General features: G+C 39.3%; 1 protein-coding gene across 3 annotated transcripts in view; it reads left to right on the plus strand.

Moving 5' to 3' along the window:
* Positions 1–18,798, plus strand: part of pik3r6b (phosphoinositide-3-kinase, regulatory subunit 6b) — a 59,119-nt gene that overhangs the window by 5,551 nt on the left and 34,770 nt on the right. Inside the window, exons 1-7 of one of the 3 annotated variants that reach the window (XM_060901593.1) lie at positions 9,964–10,224; positions 12,481–12,570; positions 12,695–12,799; positions 12,924–13,015; positions 16,602–16,670; positions 16,847–16,979; positions 17,156–17,225. In XM_060901593.1, the coding sequence (XP_060757576.1) occupies positions 12,558–12,570; positions 12,695–12,799; positions 12,924–13,015; positions 16,602–16,670; positions 16,847–16,979; positions 17,156–17,225 (482 nt within the window). In that variant the 5' untranslated portion in view covers positions 9,964–10,224; positions 12,481–12,557. Of the gene's footprint in view, positions 1–9,963; positions 10,225–12,480; positions 12,571–12,694; positions 12,800–12,923; positions 13,016–16,601; positions 16,671–16,846; positions 16,980–17,155; positions 17,226–18,798 lie in introns of those variants that run through there. The other 2 variants (XM_060901592.1, XM_060901594.1) reach the window with 2 other exon arrangements.

Here is an 18,798-nt window from a genome sequence, read left to right on the forward strand (position 1 = left end):
ACAACAGGAAGCGAGTACGAGTCGACCGTCTGTAGAGAAGAGTAAGAGTTAGTTAGTTGATACTTAATAGTTACTATGTCTCAGAAGAGAACCGTGTGGATTTAAGTGGAATAATTGCGAGAAGTCATATGATCAAGACAGCGTTTTAAGGTAAGGCCATTTGGTTATTAATTTTGCCCGCTGTGTCGTGTTCACTTGAGCCTATTTGGTATGCCTTGAACAAGTGCAGGTGTTGCTAGCATCGTGCTTTGAAGTTGACTCAGATGTAACTACAGTCATAAAAAATGTTCGTTTAAAACGGTGTGTCCATGCTCATCATGTTTTACTTTTCTTAATGGAGAGTGTGAAATACCGCTGCATCACTTTTATGAGTGATTTTTGCAATAGAACACTAAGTTAGTGTCACTAACCCATAGTAGTAGGATGAGTGGGTTCATGGATTTCGGTCTGTTGATTGAGAGAACCATGGTGTTTGTGTTGTTCCAGCGAGAGTGTTGTTCTGTTTCATGTGTGTGTGTGTGTGTGTGTGTGTGCGCGCGTGCGTGCAACTAACTACTGTATTTGAAATGCACACTCGCTTGACTGGATCTGGGTATGTAAGGCTGTAATCGGGTGGAATCCGCGTCTCCTTCAGTTTATCTAGAGCAGATGTAAAACCTGCGACTGTTAAACCACAGCTGTGCGCTTCTGCTTCTAAAATAACGTGTCCTTCGTAATCGTGTTAACTGAGAATTGTCATTGACAGACAGGCTTCAGATTCTTCCGTCATCACTCAAAAAAAAAAAACGTCGTTTTTATGGATTAGGCCTATAAGTAGTAGGCAGTTTAACGAAATATTGCAATTGCAAGCTTAAAAGGATTTCGGACGCCTGATTGGTTAAAATCAGGGCTTTGAACCGGTTCAAGTAATGAAAATGAAAACCGGGAACTTTTTCTATTTCACATGGAACAGAAACGCTTATTAAAAATAATGGTAACCGGTTAATACCGGTTTTTATTTCGTTCCTCAAAGTTTCCGTAGCCTACAAATAAAAAAGTCATTCTTCTCCTGCGCAAGTTTCTATGACCCGCTGGGGTTCACTTCCTGTGTGACGTTCGCTGACTGAATGGAGAGAGCGGGAAGGTGGACTGCTATCATGTCTCCATTACTGAGTGTCTAAGCAAAGAAGAGCCTGAACGTTGCAGCCTCCCTATTGGCTGTTTGTAAAAATGTATCAGTTGTTGCCCTTCCCACGGGAATCATCGCGGGCTCGAGAGACGAGACCTGACGAGTTAGTTCGTTGGTAGCAGAACAAAATGTCTGGACACAAATCGGGTTTTCAGAAAAGGAAAGAAAATAAATGGAGGGTTGAAAATACAAAAAAGGAGGCAGAAAATGCAAAACGAGTTTTAAGGTAGGACAAATGGTTACTTTTCTGAGGCAGCCCGCCGTGGCTGCAGGCTTTCAGTTGTGTCATTGAATGGTTACTTTTCTGAGGCAGCCCGCCGTGGCTGCCTGCAGGCTTATTTATTATAGCCCATTTAGTTAAAATAGTTGATATAAAATGTTTATAGTTATAGTTATGTGATGGTTGTCCTGATTTAGACTGGTGTTTTTTTTGGGGGGGGGGGTTGCGCGATGTTGCACCCAGGTCCAGATTAGGGCAGAACCGGCCCTGGCTACATTTCAGGTGTAGTTTGTTTTATGTATGTACCGTATGTACTTGCATAGATGTGTACTTGGTCTTCCAATATGGCGCCTAACAAAATCTCGCGGCGCGGTGACGTCATGCGGTAGCCCTCTATAGGGCCTGACTCGCCTTTGGTAACACACTAAACGAATTATCTTTCATTTTTGGCACTTTTTCTGTTTGTGTAGATGGGAAGACATACTGAGAATCCAAATCGCCAACATTTGAAATAATAATTGTTTTGAATTATTTCTTGTCTTATTTAATGAAGGTTGTAATAGAATTAGCCTACATTTGGCTTAAGCTGGATGAGACAGAGACATAACTTTATAGCCATTTGTTAAACCGCTGACAGGGAACGTAATTAACCGTTCCGGGAACGAAATTTTTTTGTTCTAACCGGTTCGGGAACGTCTATTTAATGGTGGAACCCAAAACCGGAAACGTTAAAATTCCGTTTCTGTTTGGAACGAACCAATAGGAAAAAAATTCTGGTTCAAAGCCCTGATTAAAATGCAGGAAATTGCATCTAAGAAATACAAAATTTTCTGGGGGAGGACCCCCAGACCCCCCTTCAAAAAAATGTCCCAGGTCACATCACAGCACCCCCTGCCGACAATGTCTTCCTGCACCACTGGAGTTCAATTAAATTTATTTTTTTCTTGGCATGGACTTGACCTATAAGCACAGTCCATAAATCTTCAATAAGGTTGAAGTCAGGACTTGTTTTAAGCTTAACGTTAGCCTGCTTTATCCTCTACAACCGGCTCTGATGCGTATTTGGGTTCATTGTCCTGTTGTAAGTCCCAAGTTGTGTTCAAGTTTCTGATGATTTATGCTGAAGAATTCTGAGGTACTGTAGTCCTCCTTCTTCATTATTCCATCCACTTTGTGCAATGAACCAGTTCCACTGACAGCAAAACAGCCCCAGAGCATGATGATCCTACCACCACCACCAGCTGGTACAGTGTCCCTCTGTACATGGTGGTTATTGTGGCCAAACAACTTAATCTTTGTCTCATCTGACCATACAGCTTTCCTCTAGAAGGCTTTTTCTTTGTCTGTGTGGTCAGTTTAGTTTAGCTTGAACTTTAGTTAAGCTTGAAGTTGTCACTTATGGAGCAGGGGGTTATTTCTTGGATAGAAGCCTCTTAGTCCATGGTGATCTGAACTGTAGACAGTGATCCATCAGCTTCCAGTTCATGGCAGAGCTGTGCCATGGTGGTTCCCAGGTTGTTCTTGACCATCCAAACCAATTTCCTTTCAGCTGAGGGTGACAGTTTGGATTTTCTTGAAGCAAAGTGGCTTGGCAAAGTGACTACACATTACAATAACTTGGATACAATTGTTTGAACTGATCTTGGAATTTGCAGTTGTTTCGAAATGGCTCCAAGAGACATTCCGGAGTTGTGTACATCTGCAATCCTCTTTCTCAGATCTGCACTGAACTCCTTGGACTTTCCCATTTTACTGTGTGTTGGTCAATCCAATGAGTGCTGTAAACAAACCCTTTTTATGAAGGCACAGACAAGCTATCAGCTGCAATCATGATCACTAACAGGAAGTTAAGAGACCTTGGCCTTCGCAAGATAAGAGATATTTTGGAAATTTCAACACCTCTGAATTAATAATCTAAGTACTGTAAAAAATTATTTGTTGTTTTAACTTAAAAAAAGTTAGTGCCCAGGCTGTCTTAAAATTTTGAGTTCATAGAAATTCACATAGTAAGTTAAATTGTTGTGAACTTACTATATTAATTTCAGTGAACTCAAAATTTTAAGACAGCCTGGGCACTAACTTTTTTTAAGCTAAAACAACAAATCATCTTTTACAGTGAGTGAGTGTACAACCCGAATTCCAAAAAAGTTGGGACAAAGTACAAATTGTAAATAAAAACAGAATGCAATAATTTACAAATCTCAAAAACTGATATTGTATTCACAATAGAACATAGACCACATATCAAATGTCGAAAGTGAGACATTTTGAAATTTCATGCCAAATATTGGCTCATTTGAAATTTCATGACAGCAACACATCTCAAAAAAGTTGGGAAAGGGGCAATAAGAGGCTGGAAAAGTTAAAAGCACAAAAAAGGAACAGCTGGAGGACCAAATTGCAACTCATTAGGTCAATTGGCAATAGGTCATTAACATGACTGGGTATAAAAAGAGCATCTTGGAGTGGCAGCGGCTCTCAGAAGTAAAGATGGGAAGAGGATCACCAATCCCCCTAATTCTGCGCCGACAAATAGTGGAGCAATATCAGAAAGGAGTTCGACAGTGTAAAATTGCAAAGAGTTTGAACATATCATCATCTACAGTGCATAATATCATCAAAAGATTCAGAGAATCTGGAAGAATCTCTGTGCGTAAGGGTCAAGGCCAGAAAACCATACTGGGTGCCCGTGATCTTCGGGCCCTTAGACGGCACTGCATCACATACAGGCATGCTTCTGTATTGGAAATCACAAAATGGGCTCAGGAATATTTCCAGAGAACATTATCTGTGAACACAATTCACCGTGCCATCTGCCGTTGCCAGCTAAAACTCTATAGTTCAAAGAAGAAGCTGTATCTAAACACGATCCAGAAGCACAGACGTCTTCTCTGGGCCAAGGCTCATTTAAAATGGACTGTGGCAAAGTGGAAAACTGTTCTGTGGTTAGACGAATCAAAATTTGAAGTTCTTTATGGAAATTAGGGACACCGTGTCATTTGGACTAAAGAGGAGAAGGACGACCCAAGTTGTTATCAGCGCTCAGTTCAGAAACCTGCATCTCTGATGGTATGGGGTTGCATTAGTGCGTGTGGCATGGGCAGCTTACACATCTGGAAAGACACCATCAATGCTGAAAGGTATATCCAGGTTCTAGAGCAACATATGCTCCCATCCAGACGACGTCTCTTTCAGGGAAGACCTTGCATTTTCCAACATGACAATGCCAAACCACGTACTGCATCAATTACAGCATCATGGCTGCGTAGAAGAAGGGTCCGGGTACTGAACTGGCCAGCCTGCAGTCCAGATCTTTCACCCATAGAAAATATTTGGCGCATCATAAAATGGAAGATACGGCAAAAAAGACCTAAGACAGTTGAGCAACTAGAATCCTACATTAGACAAGAATGGGTTAACATTCCTATCCCTAAACTTGAGCAACTTGTCTCCTCAGTCCCCAGACGTTTACCGACTGTTGTAAAGAGAAAAGGGGATGTCTCACAGTGGTAAACATGGCCTTGTCCCAACTTTTTTGAGATGTGTTGTTGTCATGAAATTTAAAATCACTTAATTTTTCTCTTTAAATGATACATTTTCTCAGTTTAAACATTTGATATGTCATCTATGTTCTATTCTGAATAAAATATGGAATTTTGAAACTTCCACATCATTGCATTCTGTTTTTATTTACAATTTGTACTTTGTTCCAACTTTTTTGGAATCGGGGTTGTACAGTGGGGCAAAAAAGTATTGAGTCAGTCACCAATTGTGCAAGTTCTCCCACTTAAAAAGATGAGAGAGGCCTGTAATTTTCATCATAGGTATACCTCAACTATGAGAGACAAAATGAGAAAAAAAATCCAGAAAATCACATTGTCTGATTTTTAAAGAATTTATTTGCAAATTATGGTGGAAAATAAGTATTTGGTCAATAGCAAAAGTTCATCTCAATACTTTGTTATATACCCTTTGTTGGCAATGACAGAGGTCAAACGTTTTCTGTAAGTCTTCACAAGGTTTTCACACACTGTTGCTGGTATTTTGGCCCATTCCTCCATGCAGATCTCCTCTAGAGCAGTGATGTTTTGGGGCTGTTGCTGGGCAACACGGACTTTCAACTCCCTCCAAAGATTTTCTATGGGGTTGAGATCTGGAGACTGGCTAGGCCACTCCAGGACCTTGAAATGCTTCTTATGAAGCCACTCCTTCGTTGCCCAGGCGGTGTGTTTGGGATCATTATCATGCTGAAAGACCCAGCCACGTTTCATCTTCAATGCCCTTGCTGATGGAAGGAGGTTTTCACTCAAAATCTCACGATACATGGCCCCATTCATTTTTCCCTTTACACGGATCAGTTGTCCTGGTCCCTTTGCAGAAAAACAGCCCCAAAGCATGATGTTTCTACCCCCATGCTTCACAGTCGATATGGTGTTCTTTGGATGCAACTCAGCATTCTTTCTCCTCCAAACACGACAAGTTGAGTTTTTACCAAAAAGTTCTATTTTGGTTTCATCTGACCATATGACATTCTCCCAATCCTCTTCTGGATCATCCAAATGCTCTCTAGCAAACTTCAGACAGGCCTGGACATGTACTGGCTTAAGCAGGGGGACACATCTGGCACTGCAGGATTTGAGTCCCTGGCGGCATAGTGTGTTACTGATGGTAGCCTTTGTTACTTTGGTCCCAGCTCTCTGCAGGTCATTCACTAAGTCCCCCCGTGTGGTTCTGGGATTTTTGCTCACCGTTCTTGTGATCATTTTGACCCCACGGGGTGAGATCTTGCGTGGAGCCCCAGATCGAGGGAGATTATCAGTGGTCTTGCATGTCTTCCATTTTCTAATAATTGCTTCCACAGTTGATTTCTTCACACCAAGCTGCTTACCTATTGCAGACTCAGTCTTCCCAGCCTGGTGCAGGTCTACAATTTTGTTTCTGGTGTCCTTTGACAGCTCTTTGGTCTTGGCCATAGTGGAGTTTGGAGTGTGACTGTTTGAGGTTGTGGACAGGTACCTTTTATACTGATAACGAGTTCAAACAGGTGCCATTAATACAGGTAACGAGTGGAGGACAGAGGAGCCTCTTAAAGAAGAAGTTACAGGTCTGTGAGAGCCAGAAATCTTGCTTGTTTGTAGGTGACCAAATACTTATTTTACCAAGGAATTTACCAATTAATTCATTAAAAATCCTACAATGTGATTTCCTGGATTCTTCCCCCCATTCTGTCTCTCATAGTTGAAGTGTACCTATGATGAAAATTACAGGCCTCTCTCATCTTTTTAAGTGGGAGAACTTGCACAATTGGTGGCTGACTAAATACTTTTTTGCCCCACTGTATGTACATTTTTGACCCTGTATGTATAATTTTGACCCTGTTTTGATTTCAGAAAACCCAAATAGAATTAAAACTTGTGCACCAAAATCTAGTGGTTTTTTTTAATTAAAGATGTATGTTGTACAATCATTCTGCCACAGACAAAGAACAGTTCAAAGAAATTACTGAAAGCCCAAATATTGCCATGACATTTCATATCCCAGATAACATTCATGTCACTGTATACAAACCTCTGACCACAACTGTATTAACTTACAGGCTGGAAATGGGCAGATATCATACACAAGCTCTGTGTCTGGATCTCAAGCCCTCTTTTCCTCTGGGCTGCATCGTCATCAGTGAGACTTTCTCTGCACTCACTTTAGTTGCCACCCCTTATGATGAGAACGTGAATAAGTATTTTGATTTGTTTGTGCATGCAAAGTAAAACAATTTGTGCTCAAACAGTTTTACATAAGTTAATTAGTAAATATTTTAATGATGTGACATCAGCCAACACCGTATTCACATTAATAACTGAAGAAATAATGACACACATATCTTAAGTATACATGCACAAATGAATGATGTACAAACAAATCGAAATACTTTTATTCATTTTTTTTCAAGTTTAGTTCACCATTCGTGTGTGTGTGTGTGTGTGTGTGCGTGTGTGAGAAATGGTGTGAGGTGGTGCTCGTGCCCGTTTTAATTTAATAAACATGGCAAGCATGTACAGAAATGGAGCACAGTGGCTCAGTGCATGGAGAGGAATACCTGCTAATAATAATCAAGAAGATGTGTGAGAACAAGTGCATGCTTTATTTCAGCTGCAGTGTTTTCACTTTCACCAAGAACTCACGTACATGCTGAATAACTTTAGTGGAGGATGCATCCAATTTGCATGATGCATCCAGTTTGTCTTGTTTAACATGCTTGAAAATAAATTAAGTTTGTAAGTTTGTACTTTGTGTGTGTGTGTGTGTGTGTGTGTGTGTGGGCCTACGTGTGCCTGTCAGACAAAGCCCTGTGCACCACCCTTTTTATGAGATTCACTAGTCCTACCCTAGCTGATCGTGACCCCGGTGGTACAGTTCACATTGAAATCGACCCTTGTCTGACTCAAATCTGATGCCCCTTAAGAGGTGGGTCAGAAAGCTGAGTTGGACAATGCAGGTTAACCCTTTCAAACACAAATAATCATGTGTATAACCCCGGTTGGCCACTCAGTATATGAAAGGGATATATGTTGCACTGTAGTTAAGAGAAAGTTAGAGGAAAGTAGAGGATACTAAGCTATACTTACACCATACTTAGGTGGGTTTTCCCAAAGCATTGTAGCACAAAGCTCGTCGTTAAATGGTAGAGTGAGCATCACAATGAATACTCTCTCTCCTAGTTAAGATGCTCTTAGTGTTAAGAGGCTTTTGGGAAACCCACACCTTCGCAGTTAGTTCCAGTAAAGTAGAAGGTATTTCTAACATATCTGTAAATTACCCAGTAATAACCACTTACTTCTACCATCATACCATTAAATTATTTTAAGTAACCCATAAATATGTTTAGATTACAAGGAGTTCAAAATCGTAAACTACTCAATAATAAATAAAATAAATAAACCTTAATAAATAAATAAATAAAATAATAAATAAATAAAATAAAATTTGTAAACTACTCAATAACTAATAAGTACTTACTTCTACCATCGCACCCTTAAGTCATTTTAAGTAAGCTATAATTATATTTCAAAGTACAATGAATTTGAAATCATAATTATAGGTTTCTTATTTGTAAAACGTTTGTAAATTGCTCAGTAATTTCCACTTACTTCTACAATCATAGCCTTTACCTACTCTGTACTAATCTGTTCTTATGCCTTACTTAACTCTGTAATTAGTGGGCTGTAACTGAAAGTGTTACCAATCCATTTGTGTTGGCTTCTCTATGACATTAAAGGTGGAAATAATCTGATATGATTTATTACAAAAATGTTCCGCGGTGGAAATGTTGGAATGGTCCTGATGTACGTAAGTTTGCTAACGATCGTCTCCCGAGCTCACTCTGGAAGCTTAAAGCTGTTAAATTTGGATGATGATGCTCATGAGATTTCTTCATTTGTCTTTGAAAATATTTGGTCTTAAATACCTCATGGCAGGGATTCATTTTTATGGCTTTATGAAGGACAAAGTAATGAATGTAATTGCTACCGGAAATGTAAGAACCACAGAATTTCAAGCTGGAAATGCATCAAAACTGTGAGGGCAAGTGGCCTATTTAGACGAGCAGCAGCATTGTACCCCAGCTTCGAAGTACATTCTGATACCATGTCCAGTGAAGTTTTTAAATTTTTTTCTGGAATGTAACAAACTCAAAAACTGAAGTAAAACTGATAAAATGGTATTAGATTGCTATTGTCGTCAACTATAAACAACAGTTCCCTGATTGGGGAAAGACATCTGTGTTAGCTCACATACTCAATCCCATTAGATAGACGACAGAAAGCTTGCCACAGAGTTTCACAGGGCTTCTGGTTCAGGATAATGAAGTTTTTATTCTGCAAATTTCTCTTAATTTAATTTGTGTTTCCAGAGCATAATGGTAGGGTCCACATCACATCACAACAAAAAACAAACAAACAAACAAACAAACAAACAAACAAACAAATAAAAAACAACTCTTTCATTTTAAATACGAACAGGAATACAGATATGAATATTTGGAGCACTAAATAAATTCAGAATAAATACAAATACTGTGCTATTCTGTTAGACCCCTGTGTTCCATGGTTAGTATGTTTAGTATGTTACATGTGTGCTCAAGAAGACAGTGGTCATATCTGTAAAACATTTTCCAAATAAAACGATTCTGAAAATATCATGCAGTTATCTTATCAGCTAATCATGTGGCAGCAACGCAATGCATAAAACCATGCAGATACAGAGCAAAAGCTTCAGTTAATGCTCACGTCAAACAGCAGAATGGGAGAAAAAAGCGTGATCGCTGTGACTTTACTAGTGACATGGGTGTTGGTGCCAGATGGACTGGTTTGAGTATTTCAGAAACTGCTGTTCTCCTGGGGTTTTCACACACAGCAGTCTCTAGAGTTTACACAGAATGGTGTGACAAAGAAAAAAACATTGATTAAGCAACAATTCTATGGGTGGTAATGCCTTGTCGATAAGAAGGGGAAAAATGGCCATATTATCATAAAAATATTGGTTTGAGCTACCAGGAAGGATACAGTAACTCATAGACTCACTCTTTACAACCGTAGTGAGCAGAAGAGCATCTCAGCATATACAACAAACAAACCTTGAGGTGGATGAACTACAACAGGAGAAGACCTCATGAGATTCCACTCCTGTCAGCCGAGAACTCGAATCTGACGCTATCATGGGCATAGACTCAACGAAACTAGGCAGCTGAAGATTAGAAAATAATCACCTGATCTTTTTCCAGTCTTCAACTGTCCAGTTTCTACTGAAAACGTTGCCTATGTAGTGCACTGTCACAGATACGGTACATGCATTTTCGTCAGTGATCTCAGCTGTTTTTCACAGAATGAATACATTCCTCCCACTGAGAACATGACTAATAGTGATCTAGGAAAACCTCAGCTGCAAATTTCAGTGCTCTAACACCTACAGCACTCCCATCATGTTTTATGGTTCAATGAACAGGTCTTGCAGTAGGTATTTCAATATGTTCTGCGCTATTAATATATTAAATACAAATATATTTTACACCAGGTAATTAAAAAAAAAAATCTATAAACAGTGTGTCCCCGTATCCTGGTATTCACAACCCTCGCTAGTGTTTTTTTGAAGTAACTTTTGGTTTCTTTTTTTTCCCTCATCAGCGTGTAGTGTTATATAGCGACATCATATCATGTAGTATTTATCCTATAGTGAAATTTTCATTTTTGCTGACTATACCATTACTTAATTACGCTTTCTTTCTTAATTGTAAATAACATTTACAGTGTCTTGCAAAAGGATTAATCCCCCTTGGTGTTTGTCCTGTTTTGTTGCATTACAAGCTGGAATTAAAATGGATTTTTGGAGGGTTAGCACCATTTGATTTACACAACATGCTGACCACTTTAAAGGTGAAAATTGTTTTTTATTGTGACACAAACAATAATTAAGATGAAAAAAAAAACAGAAATCTGGAGTGTGCATAGGTATTCACCCCTCTTTCGTATGAAACCCCTAAATAAGAGCTGGTCCAACCAATTCATTTCGTAAGTCACATAATTAGTTAGCGCTTTGCCCGTAGTCAGCTGGGATAGGCTCCAGCTTGCCTGCGACCATGTAGAACAGGATAAAGCAGCTAGAGATAATGAGATGAGATGAGACATAATTAGTTGATTAAGATTCACCTCTGTGCAATCAAAGTGTCACATGATCTGTCACATGACGTCTTTATAAATCAACCTGTTCTGGAAGGACCCTGACTCTGCAACACTACTAAGCAAGCAACATGAAAACCAAGGAGCCTCCAAACAGGTCAGAGACAAAATTGTGGAGAAGTATAGATCAAGGTTGGGTTATTAAAAAATATCCCAAACTTTGAATAAATCAGGGAGCACCATTAAATCCATTATAGCAAAATGGAAAGAATATGGCACCATTACAAACCTGACAAGAGAAGGCCACCCACCAAAACTCACAGACCAGGCAAGGAGGGCATTAATCAGAGATGCAACAAAGACACTAAAGATAACACTGAAGGAGCTGCAAAGATCCACAGCGGAGATGGGAATATCTGTCCTTAGGACCACTTTAAGCCGTACACGCCATAGAGCTGGGCTTTGCGGAAGACTGTCCAGAAAAAAGTCATTGCTTAAGAAAACCCATTTGGAGTTTGCCCAACAGCATGTGGCAGACTCCCCACACACATGGAAGAAGATTCTCTGATCAAATGAGACTAAAATTTATCTTTTTGCCCCTCATGGGAAATGCCACGTGTGGCACAAACCCAACACCCTGAGAACACCATTCCTACAGTGAAGCATGGTGGTGGCAGCATCATGCTGTGGGGATATTTTTCATCTGCAGGGACAGGAAAGCTGGTCAGGACTGAAGGAAAGATGGATGGCACTAAATACAGGGTAATTCTGGAGGAAAACCTGTTTGAGCCGGCCAGAGGTTTGAGACTAGGACAAAGGTTCATGTTCCAGCAGGACAATGACCCTAAACATACTGCTAAAGCTACACTGGAGTGGTTTAAAGGGAAACATTGAAATGTCTTGGAATGGCCTAATCAAAGCCCAGACCTCAATCCAATTGAGAATCTGTGGCACAACTTGAAGATTGCTGTACATCAACGCAACCCGTCTAACTTGAAGGAGTAGGAACAGCTTTACCTTGAGGAATGGGCAAAAATCCCAGGGATTAGATGTGTTAAGCTAAAAGAGACATACCCCAAGAGACTTGCAGCTGTAATTGTAGCAAAAGGTATTTTTTTTTTTACTACAAAGTATTGACTTGGGGGTTGAATACCTATGCACACTCCAGATTTCTGTTTTTTTTTTCATCTTAATTATTGTTTGTGTCACAATAAAACAACAATTTTCACCTTTAAAGTGGTCGGCATTTTGTGTAAATCAAATGGTGCTAACCCCCCAAAAGTCCATTTTAATTCCAGCTTGTAATGCGACAAAACAGGACAAACACCAAGAGGGATGAATACTTTTACGAGAGACTGTAGCACATTTCTTTCTTATACATTTCTGTGAGTGTATGTGAAACTGAAAATATGTTCTGGTTGCAGGTTGAAAGCCTTTTGAGTTGCAGTATGACTCATGTCTTTCATGTTATGTGTTGTTACTGCTAAGTGTCAGAACTCTGATGGAGAAAACAGGTGCTTGCTTTGAATGACCTACAACACCGTACATAAACATTTAAATTATAAATTATAAATAAAATTAACATGAATGACTATATTATGTGCTGAAATGACCGAACAGCCTGAACTCACTTTACAGCAGGTGCTATATCTTCAGATATAGAGTCGAGCCTTTATCAACGTGTTCATGCCATGCTCCGAGAACTGGACACACATGCTCAAGCTGGCTCAGCCTGCAATAAAGGTATCCGAGTAATCTATACCGAGCTATAATCTTTTGATCGTAGTAACTGAAGCTTCAGGCTTCATTGCTAGCACCAGATTTCAACATAAAAATATATTTAAAAAAAAAACTTTTGCTTGTCCAGGGATGCTAAGATGGACCTTACATAAAAAGGTGGAGAATAATCCTTCTACTAGCATCTCTCTCCTGAGGGTCCTTGTTAAGGAGCTTGAAAAGGTTAGTATTTTTTTTTTAAATCTGGTTTGTATGTGTAAAACAAATGGTAGAAATGGTAACGCAATTAGCAGGTTACTATGGAGACAATAAGCAGAAATGAATGAATATTGCTTCATTAACATTGAAGTTATTATTAATAACTATTAAGGTGCACTGACTAATTACTCAGTATATAACGATTGAAGTAATTCATTATAAATTAAACAATAATAATTTACATTTCTCCTACACAGCTACTATAGTATCTGTTTACAGTAACTGTTGGTTATTTACTGATGACATCAATTTTAGTCACCAAACACTGACTTCACCTTCCATATGGAGAACTATTAATTCTGATGTAATACAAATATTACTACTGATGTAAGATGCATTAATGACAGATTAATGACAGACTGTGTCCTTCTGCTGGAATTAAAGTTGACCTGTATACAGCACTACGAAGTGAATCAGAAGCAAAACTGACGCGCTACTGTATTATGGCTTCAAAATTCAAATTCAGATTGCAAAAAGGAGACGTTGAATGTGAGAAGCTTTACACGAAAATATTTTCAGATATTAAAAATCTGGAAACTTCTCTCATCACTGATCTTACTGGTGGTCAACATTTTGTGGGTGAATATCTTAAAATCAAGAAATTGTATAGATAAAAACAGCTTTATTAAGTAAATTAGGGGAGTCTTTAGTACATCATTGCTTAATTGCAACCTTTTTTTGTCAATTTGTTATTTTCAGACTTGATTAAATAAAAAACATAACAACGTGCCTTGTAGACATTTACATTTTAGACACTGAAATGGAATTAGCCACATTATTAGATCTTCTGGTGGCACGGTGGTGTAGTGATTAGCACTGTCGCCTCACAGCAAGAAGGTTCTGGGTTTGAGCCCAGTGGCCGACGGGGGCCTTTCTGTGTGGAGTTTGTATGTTCTCCTCATGTCTGTGTGGGTTTCCTCTGGGTTTCTCCCACAGTCCAAAGACATGCGGTTAGGTTAACTGGCTACTCTAAATTGTCCATTGGTGTGTGTGTGTGTGTGTGTGTGTGTGTGTGTGTGTGTGTGTGTGTGTGTGTGTGTGTGTGAGAGAATGATTGAGAGGAGAAAACCTTCTATTATAATCCAGTTGAAGGCAACAGGAAACCACGACTGTAATTCTTTCCTAGAGACTTTGATGGCTGAAGTCGTCAGAGCAGCCACGTCACTGCAATGATATGCCAGATAGATAGAGATTTAGATCTTCAGCTCTCCAGTAGACTCCGCAATTGGGAATTAATGTTAATGCAATCAATAATTAATGAGTATTTATTATTAGAGAAAGCAGTAAATAACAGTAGTAGTAAATAGTGAGTAGTCATTTATTTGTTTGATACTGACATGGAAAATATGCATAATAGTGAACTACTCCAATCAATCAATCAATCAATCAATCAATCAATCAATCAATCAATCAATCAATCAATCAATCAATCCTTTCTTTCTTTCTTTCTTTCTTTCTTTCTTTCTTTCTTTGTAAGGTACAGTATTTAAAATTCTGGTATTGTAATGAGCTCCAATCACTCTATCTATCTATCTATCTATCTATCTATCTATCTATCTATCTATCTATCTATCTACAGTGGTGCTTGAAAGTTTGTGAACCCTTTAGAATTTTCTATATTTCTGCATAAATATGACCTAAAACATCATTAGATTTTCACACAAGTCCTAAAAGTAGATAAAGAGAACCCAGTTAAACAAATGAGACAAAAATATTATACTTGGTCATTTATTTATTGAGGAAAATGATCCAATATTACATATCTGTGAGTGGCAAAAGTATGTGAACCTTTGCTTTCGGTATCTGGTGTGACCCCCTTGTGCAGCAATGACTGCAGCTAAACATTTCTGGTAACTGTTGATCAGTCCTGCACACCGGCTTGGAGGAATTTTAGCCCATTCCTCTGTACAGAACAGCTTCAACTCTGGGATGTTGGTGGGTTTCCTCACATGAACTGCTCGCTTCAGGTCCTTCCACAACATTTCCATTGGATTAAGGTCAGGACTTTGACTTGGCCATTCCAAAACATTAACTTTATTCTTCTTTAACCATTCTTTGGTAGAACAACTTGTGTGCTTAGGGTCGTTGTCTTGCTGCATGACCCACCTTCTCTTGAGATTCAGTTCATGGACAGATGTCCTGACATTTTCCTTTAGAATTTGCTGGTATAATTCAGAATTCATTGTTCCATCAATGATGGCAGGCCGTCCTGGCCCAGATGCAGCAAAACAGGCCCAAACCATGATACTACCACCACCATGTTTCACAGATGGGATAAGGTTCTTATGCTGGAATGCAGTGTTTTCCTTTCTCCAAATATAATGCTTCTCATTTAAACCAAAAAGTTCTATTTTGATCTCATCCGTCCACAAAACATTTTTCCAGTAGCCTTCTGGCTTGTCCATGTGATCTTTAGCAAACTGCAGATGAGCAGCAATGTTCTTTTTGGAGAGCAGTGGCTTTCTCCTTGCAACCCTGCCATGCACACCATTGCTGTTCAGTGTTCTCCTGATGGTGGACTCATGAACATTAACATTAGCCAATGTGAGAGAGGCCTTCAGTTGCTTAGAAGTTACCCTGGGGTCCTTTGTGATCTCGCAGACTATTACGCGCCTTGCTCTTGGCGTGATCTTTGTTGGTGGACCACTCCTGGGGAGGGTAACAATGGTCTTGAATTTCCTCCATTTGTACACAATCTGTCTGACTGTGGATTGGTGGAGTCCAAACTCTTTAGAGATGGTTTTGTAACCTTTTCCAGCCTGATGAGCATCAACAACACTTTTTCTGAGGTCCTCAGAAATCTCCTTTGTTCGTGCCATGATACACTTCCACAAACATGTGTTGTGAAGATCAGACTTTGATAGAGCCCTGTTCTTTAAATAAAACGAGGTGCCCACTCACACCTGATTGTCATCCCATTGACTGAAAACACCTGACTCTAATTTCACCTTCAAATTAACTGCTAATCCTAGAGGTTCACATACTTTTGCCACTCACAGATATGTAATATTGGATCATTTTCCTCAATAAATAAATGACCAAGTATAATATTTTTGTCTCATTTGTTTAACTGGGTTCTCTTTATCTACTTTTCGGACTTGTGTTAAAATCTGATGATGTTTTAGGTCATATTTATGCAGAAATATAGAAAATTCTAAAGGGTTCACAAACTTTCAAGCACCACTGTATCTATCTATCTATCTATCTATCTATCTATCTATCTATCTATCTATCTATCTATCTATCTATCTATCTATCTATATTCATTCATTCTTTGGTTATTTGCTTGGTACTGATATATGAGTAATGTAAATTTCAACAACTATTACTTACTTAATAAGGAATTATGCCAATCCTTATTTATTGATGTTTGTTTGTTTGTTTGTTATTTTGATACTGATGTTAGAATGATTTACTTGTCTGCTATCATTATGTCACATTTGCATCATTCAAATGTTTTAATTACAGCAGGAAAACAAACAGCATTGCATATGTTCATGTAAATTTACACATAAGGAGAGACTGATTGTTTATATGTATTTTTCCCCAGGCAGAGAGGACTGACTGCAAAATTCGCATCATTCCTTTGCTGCACACTCTGGCCTATGCAATAATACAGGTCTGTTTTCTCTCTTAGGGTTTACAGTTTATCAAAATAACATTTCCCAATTAACCATCTAAGAGTTTCATTGAGGTAGTACAAACCATAGTTCTCCAAGTTATCTCTCTTAAGTTGTTCACAACAAGAAATGTCAAGTTCTCATAACCATTTGGTTTATCTGTTCTGCTCGGCAGTCTGCTTACATTCCAGACGAGCTGTGTGAAAGGATGTATGTATGCCTTAAACGTCTGATTACACTACCAGAGCCTTACTGCAGTGTGAGCCTTAACTATGCTAAACACATGAAAATACAACACAACATTCCAGGTAATCATTTCTGAAATTAGACACTGTTCCTTAACAACTTCCTTCTTGTTTGTGATGCTATCTGTCAGCTGAGCATTCCTTAAATGTTTCGAACATAAAGTGTTTCCTTGAAATGTGTTTCCTCATTAACCATAAGATACTATATGTAGTAGTCTAATACGTCTGATTGGTTCTAGGTGCTCTGTATCAAAGAAGAGTCATTGCTGAGCACAGCCTCAAGAATGAACATTATCCCCTTCGTGAGAGGTAACACTTCAACTACTCACTGAATTTAATTCCATCCATCCATCCATTATCCGTGACCACTTATCCTGTACAGGGTCACAGGCAAGCTGGAGCCTATCCCAGCTGACTATGGGCAAGAGGCGGGGTACACCCTGGACAAGTCGCCAGGACATCGCAGGGCTGATACATACTGTACAGTGCCTTGCAAAAGTATTCACCCCCCTTGGTGTTTGTCCTGTTTTGTTGCGTTACGAGCTGGAATTAAAATGGATTTTTTTGGTAAATCTGGTGTGTGCATAAGTATTCACCCCCCCCCCAAAATCAATACTTTTTATAGAGCCACCTTTTGCTACAATTACAGCTGCAAGTCTCTTGGGGTATGTCTATTATCTTAGCACATCTAGCCACTGGGACTTTTGCCCATTCCTCAAGGCAAAACTGCTCCAACTCCTTCAAGTTAGATGGGTTGCATTGGTGTACAGCAATCTTCAAGTTGTGCCACAGATTCTCAATTGGATTGAGGTCTGGACTTTGATTAGGCCATTCCAAGACATTTCAATGTTTCCTTTTAAACCACTCCAGTGTAGCTTTAGTAGTACGTTTAGGGCCATTGTCCTGCTGGACCGTGAACCTTCGTCCCAGTCTCAAACCTCTGGCTGACTCAAACAGGTTTTCCTCCAGAATTACCCTGTATTTAGTGCCAGCCGTCTTTCCTTCAGTCCTGACCAGCTTTCCTGTCCCTGCAGATGAAAAACATCCCCACAGCATGATGCTGCCACGACCATGCTTCACTGTAGGAATGATGTTCTCAGGTTTGAGGAATGATGTTCTTGGGTTTGCGCCACACTTGGCATTTCCCATGATAGGCAAAAAGATCAATTTTAGTCTCATTTGACCAGAGAATCTTCTTCCATGTTTTTGGGGAGTCTGCCACATGCTGTTGGGCAAACTCCAAATGTGATTTTTTTAAGCAATTACTTTTTTCTGGCCACTCTTCCGTAAAGCCCCATTCTGTGGAGTGTATGGCTGAAAGTGGTCCTATGGACAGATACCCCCATCTCCACTGTGGATCTTTGCAGCTCCTTCAGTGTTATCTTTGGTGTCTTTGTTGCATCTCTGATTAATGTTCTCCTTGCCCGGTCTGTGAGTTTTGGTGGGCAGCCTTCTCTTGCCAGGTTTGTAGTGGTGCCATATTCTTTCCATTTTGCTCGAATGGATTTAATGGTGCTCCGTGGGATATTCAAAGTTTGGGATATTTTTTAATAACCCAACCCTGATCTATACTTCTCCACAACTTTGTCTCTGACCTGTTTGGAGGCTCCTTGGTTCTCATGTTGCTTGCTTAGTAGTGTTGCAGAGTCAGGGTCCTTCCAGAACAGGTGGATTTATACAGACATCATGTGACAGATCATGTGACACTTTGACTGCACACAGGTGGATCTTAATCAACTAATTATGTGACTTATGAAGTGAATTGGTTGGACCAGCTCTTATTTAGGGGTTTCATACGAAAGGGGGTGAATACCTATGCACACTCCAGATTTCTGGTTTTTTTCATCTTAATTATTGTTTGTGTCACAATAAAAATAAAACA

This window comes from Neoarius graeffei, chromosome 20, assembly GCF_027579695.1.
Source record: "Neoarius graeffei isolate fNeoGra1 chromosome 20, fNeoGra1.pri, whole genome shotgun sequence".
Lineage (NCBI taxonomy): Eukaryota > Metazoa > Chordata > Actinopteri > Siluriformes > Ariidae > Neoarius > Neoarius graeffei.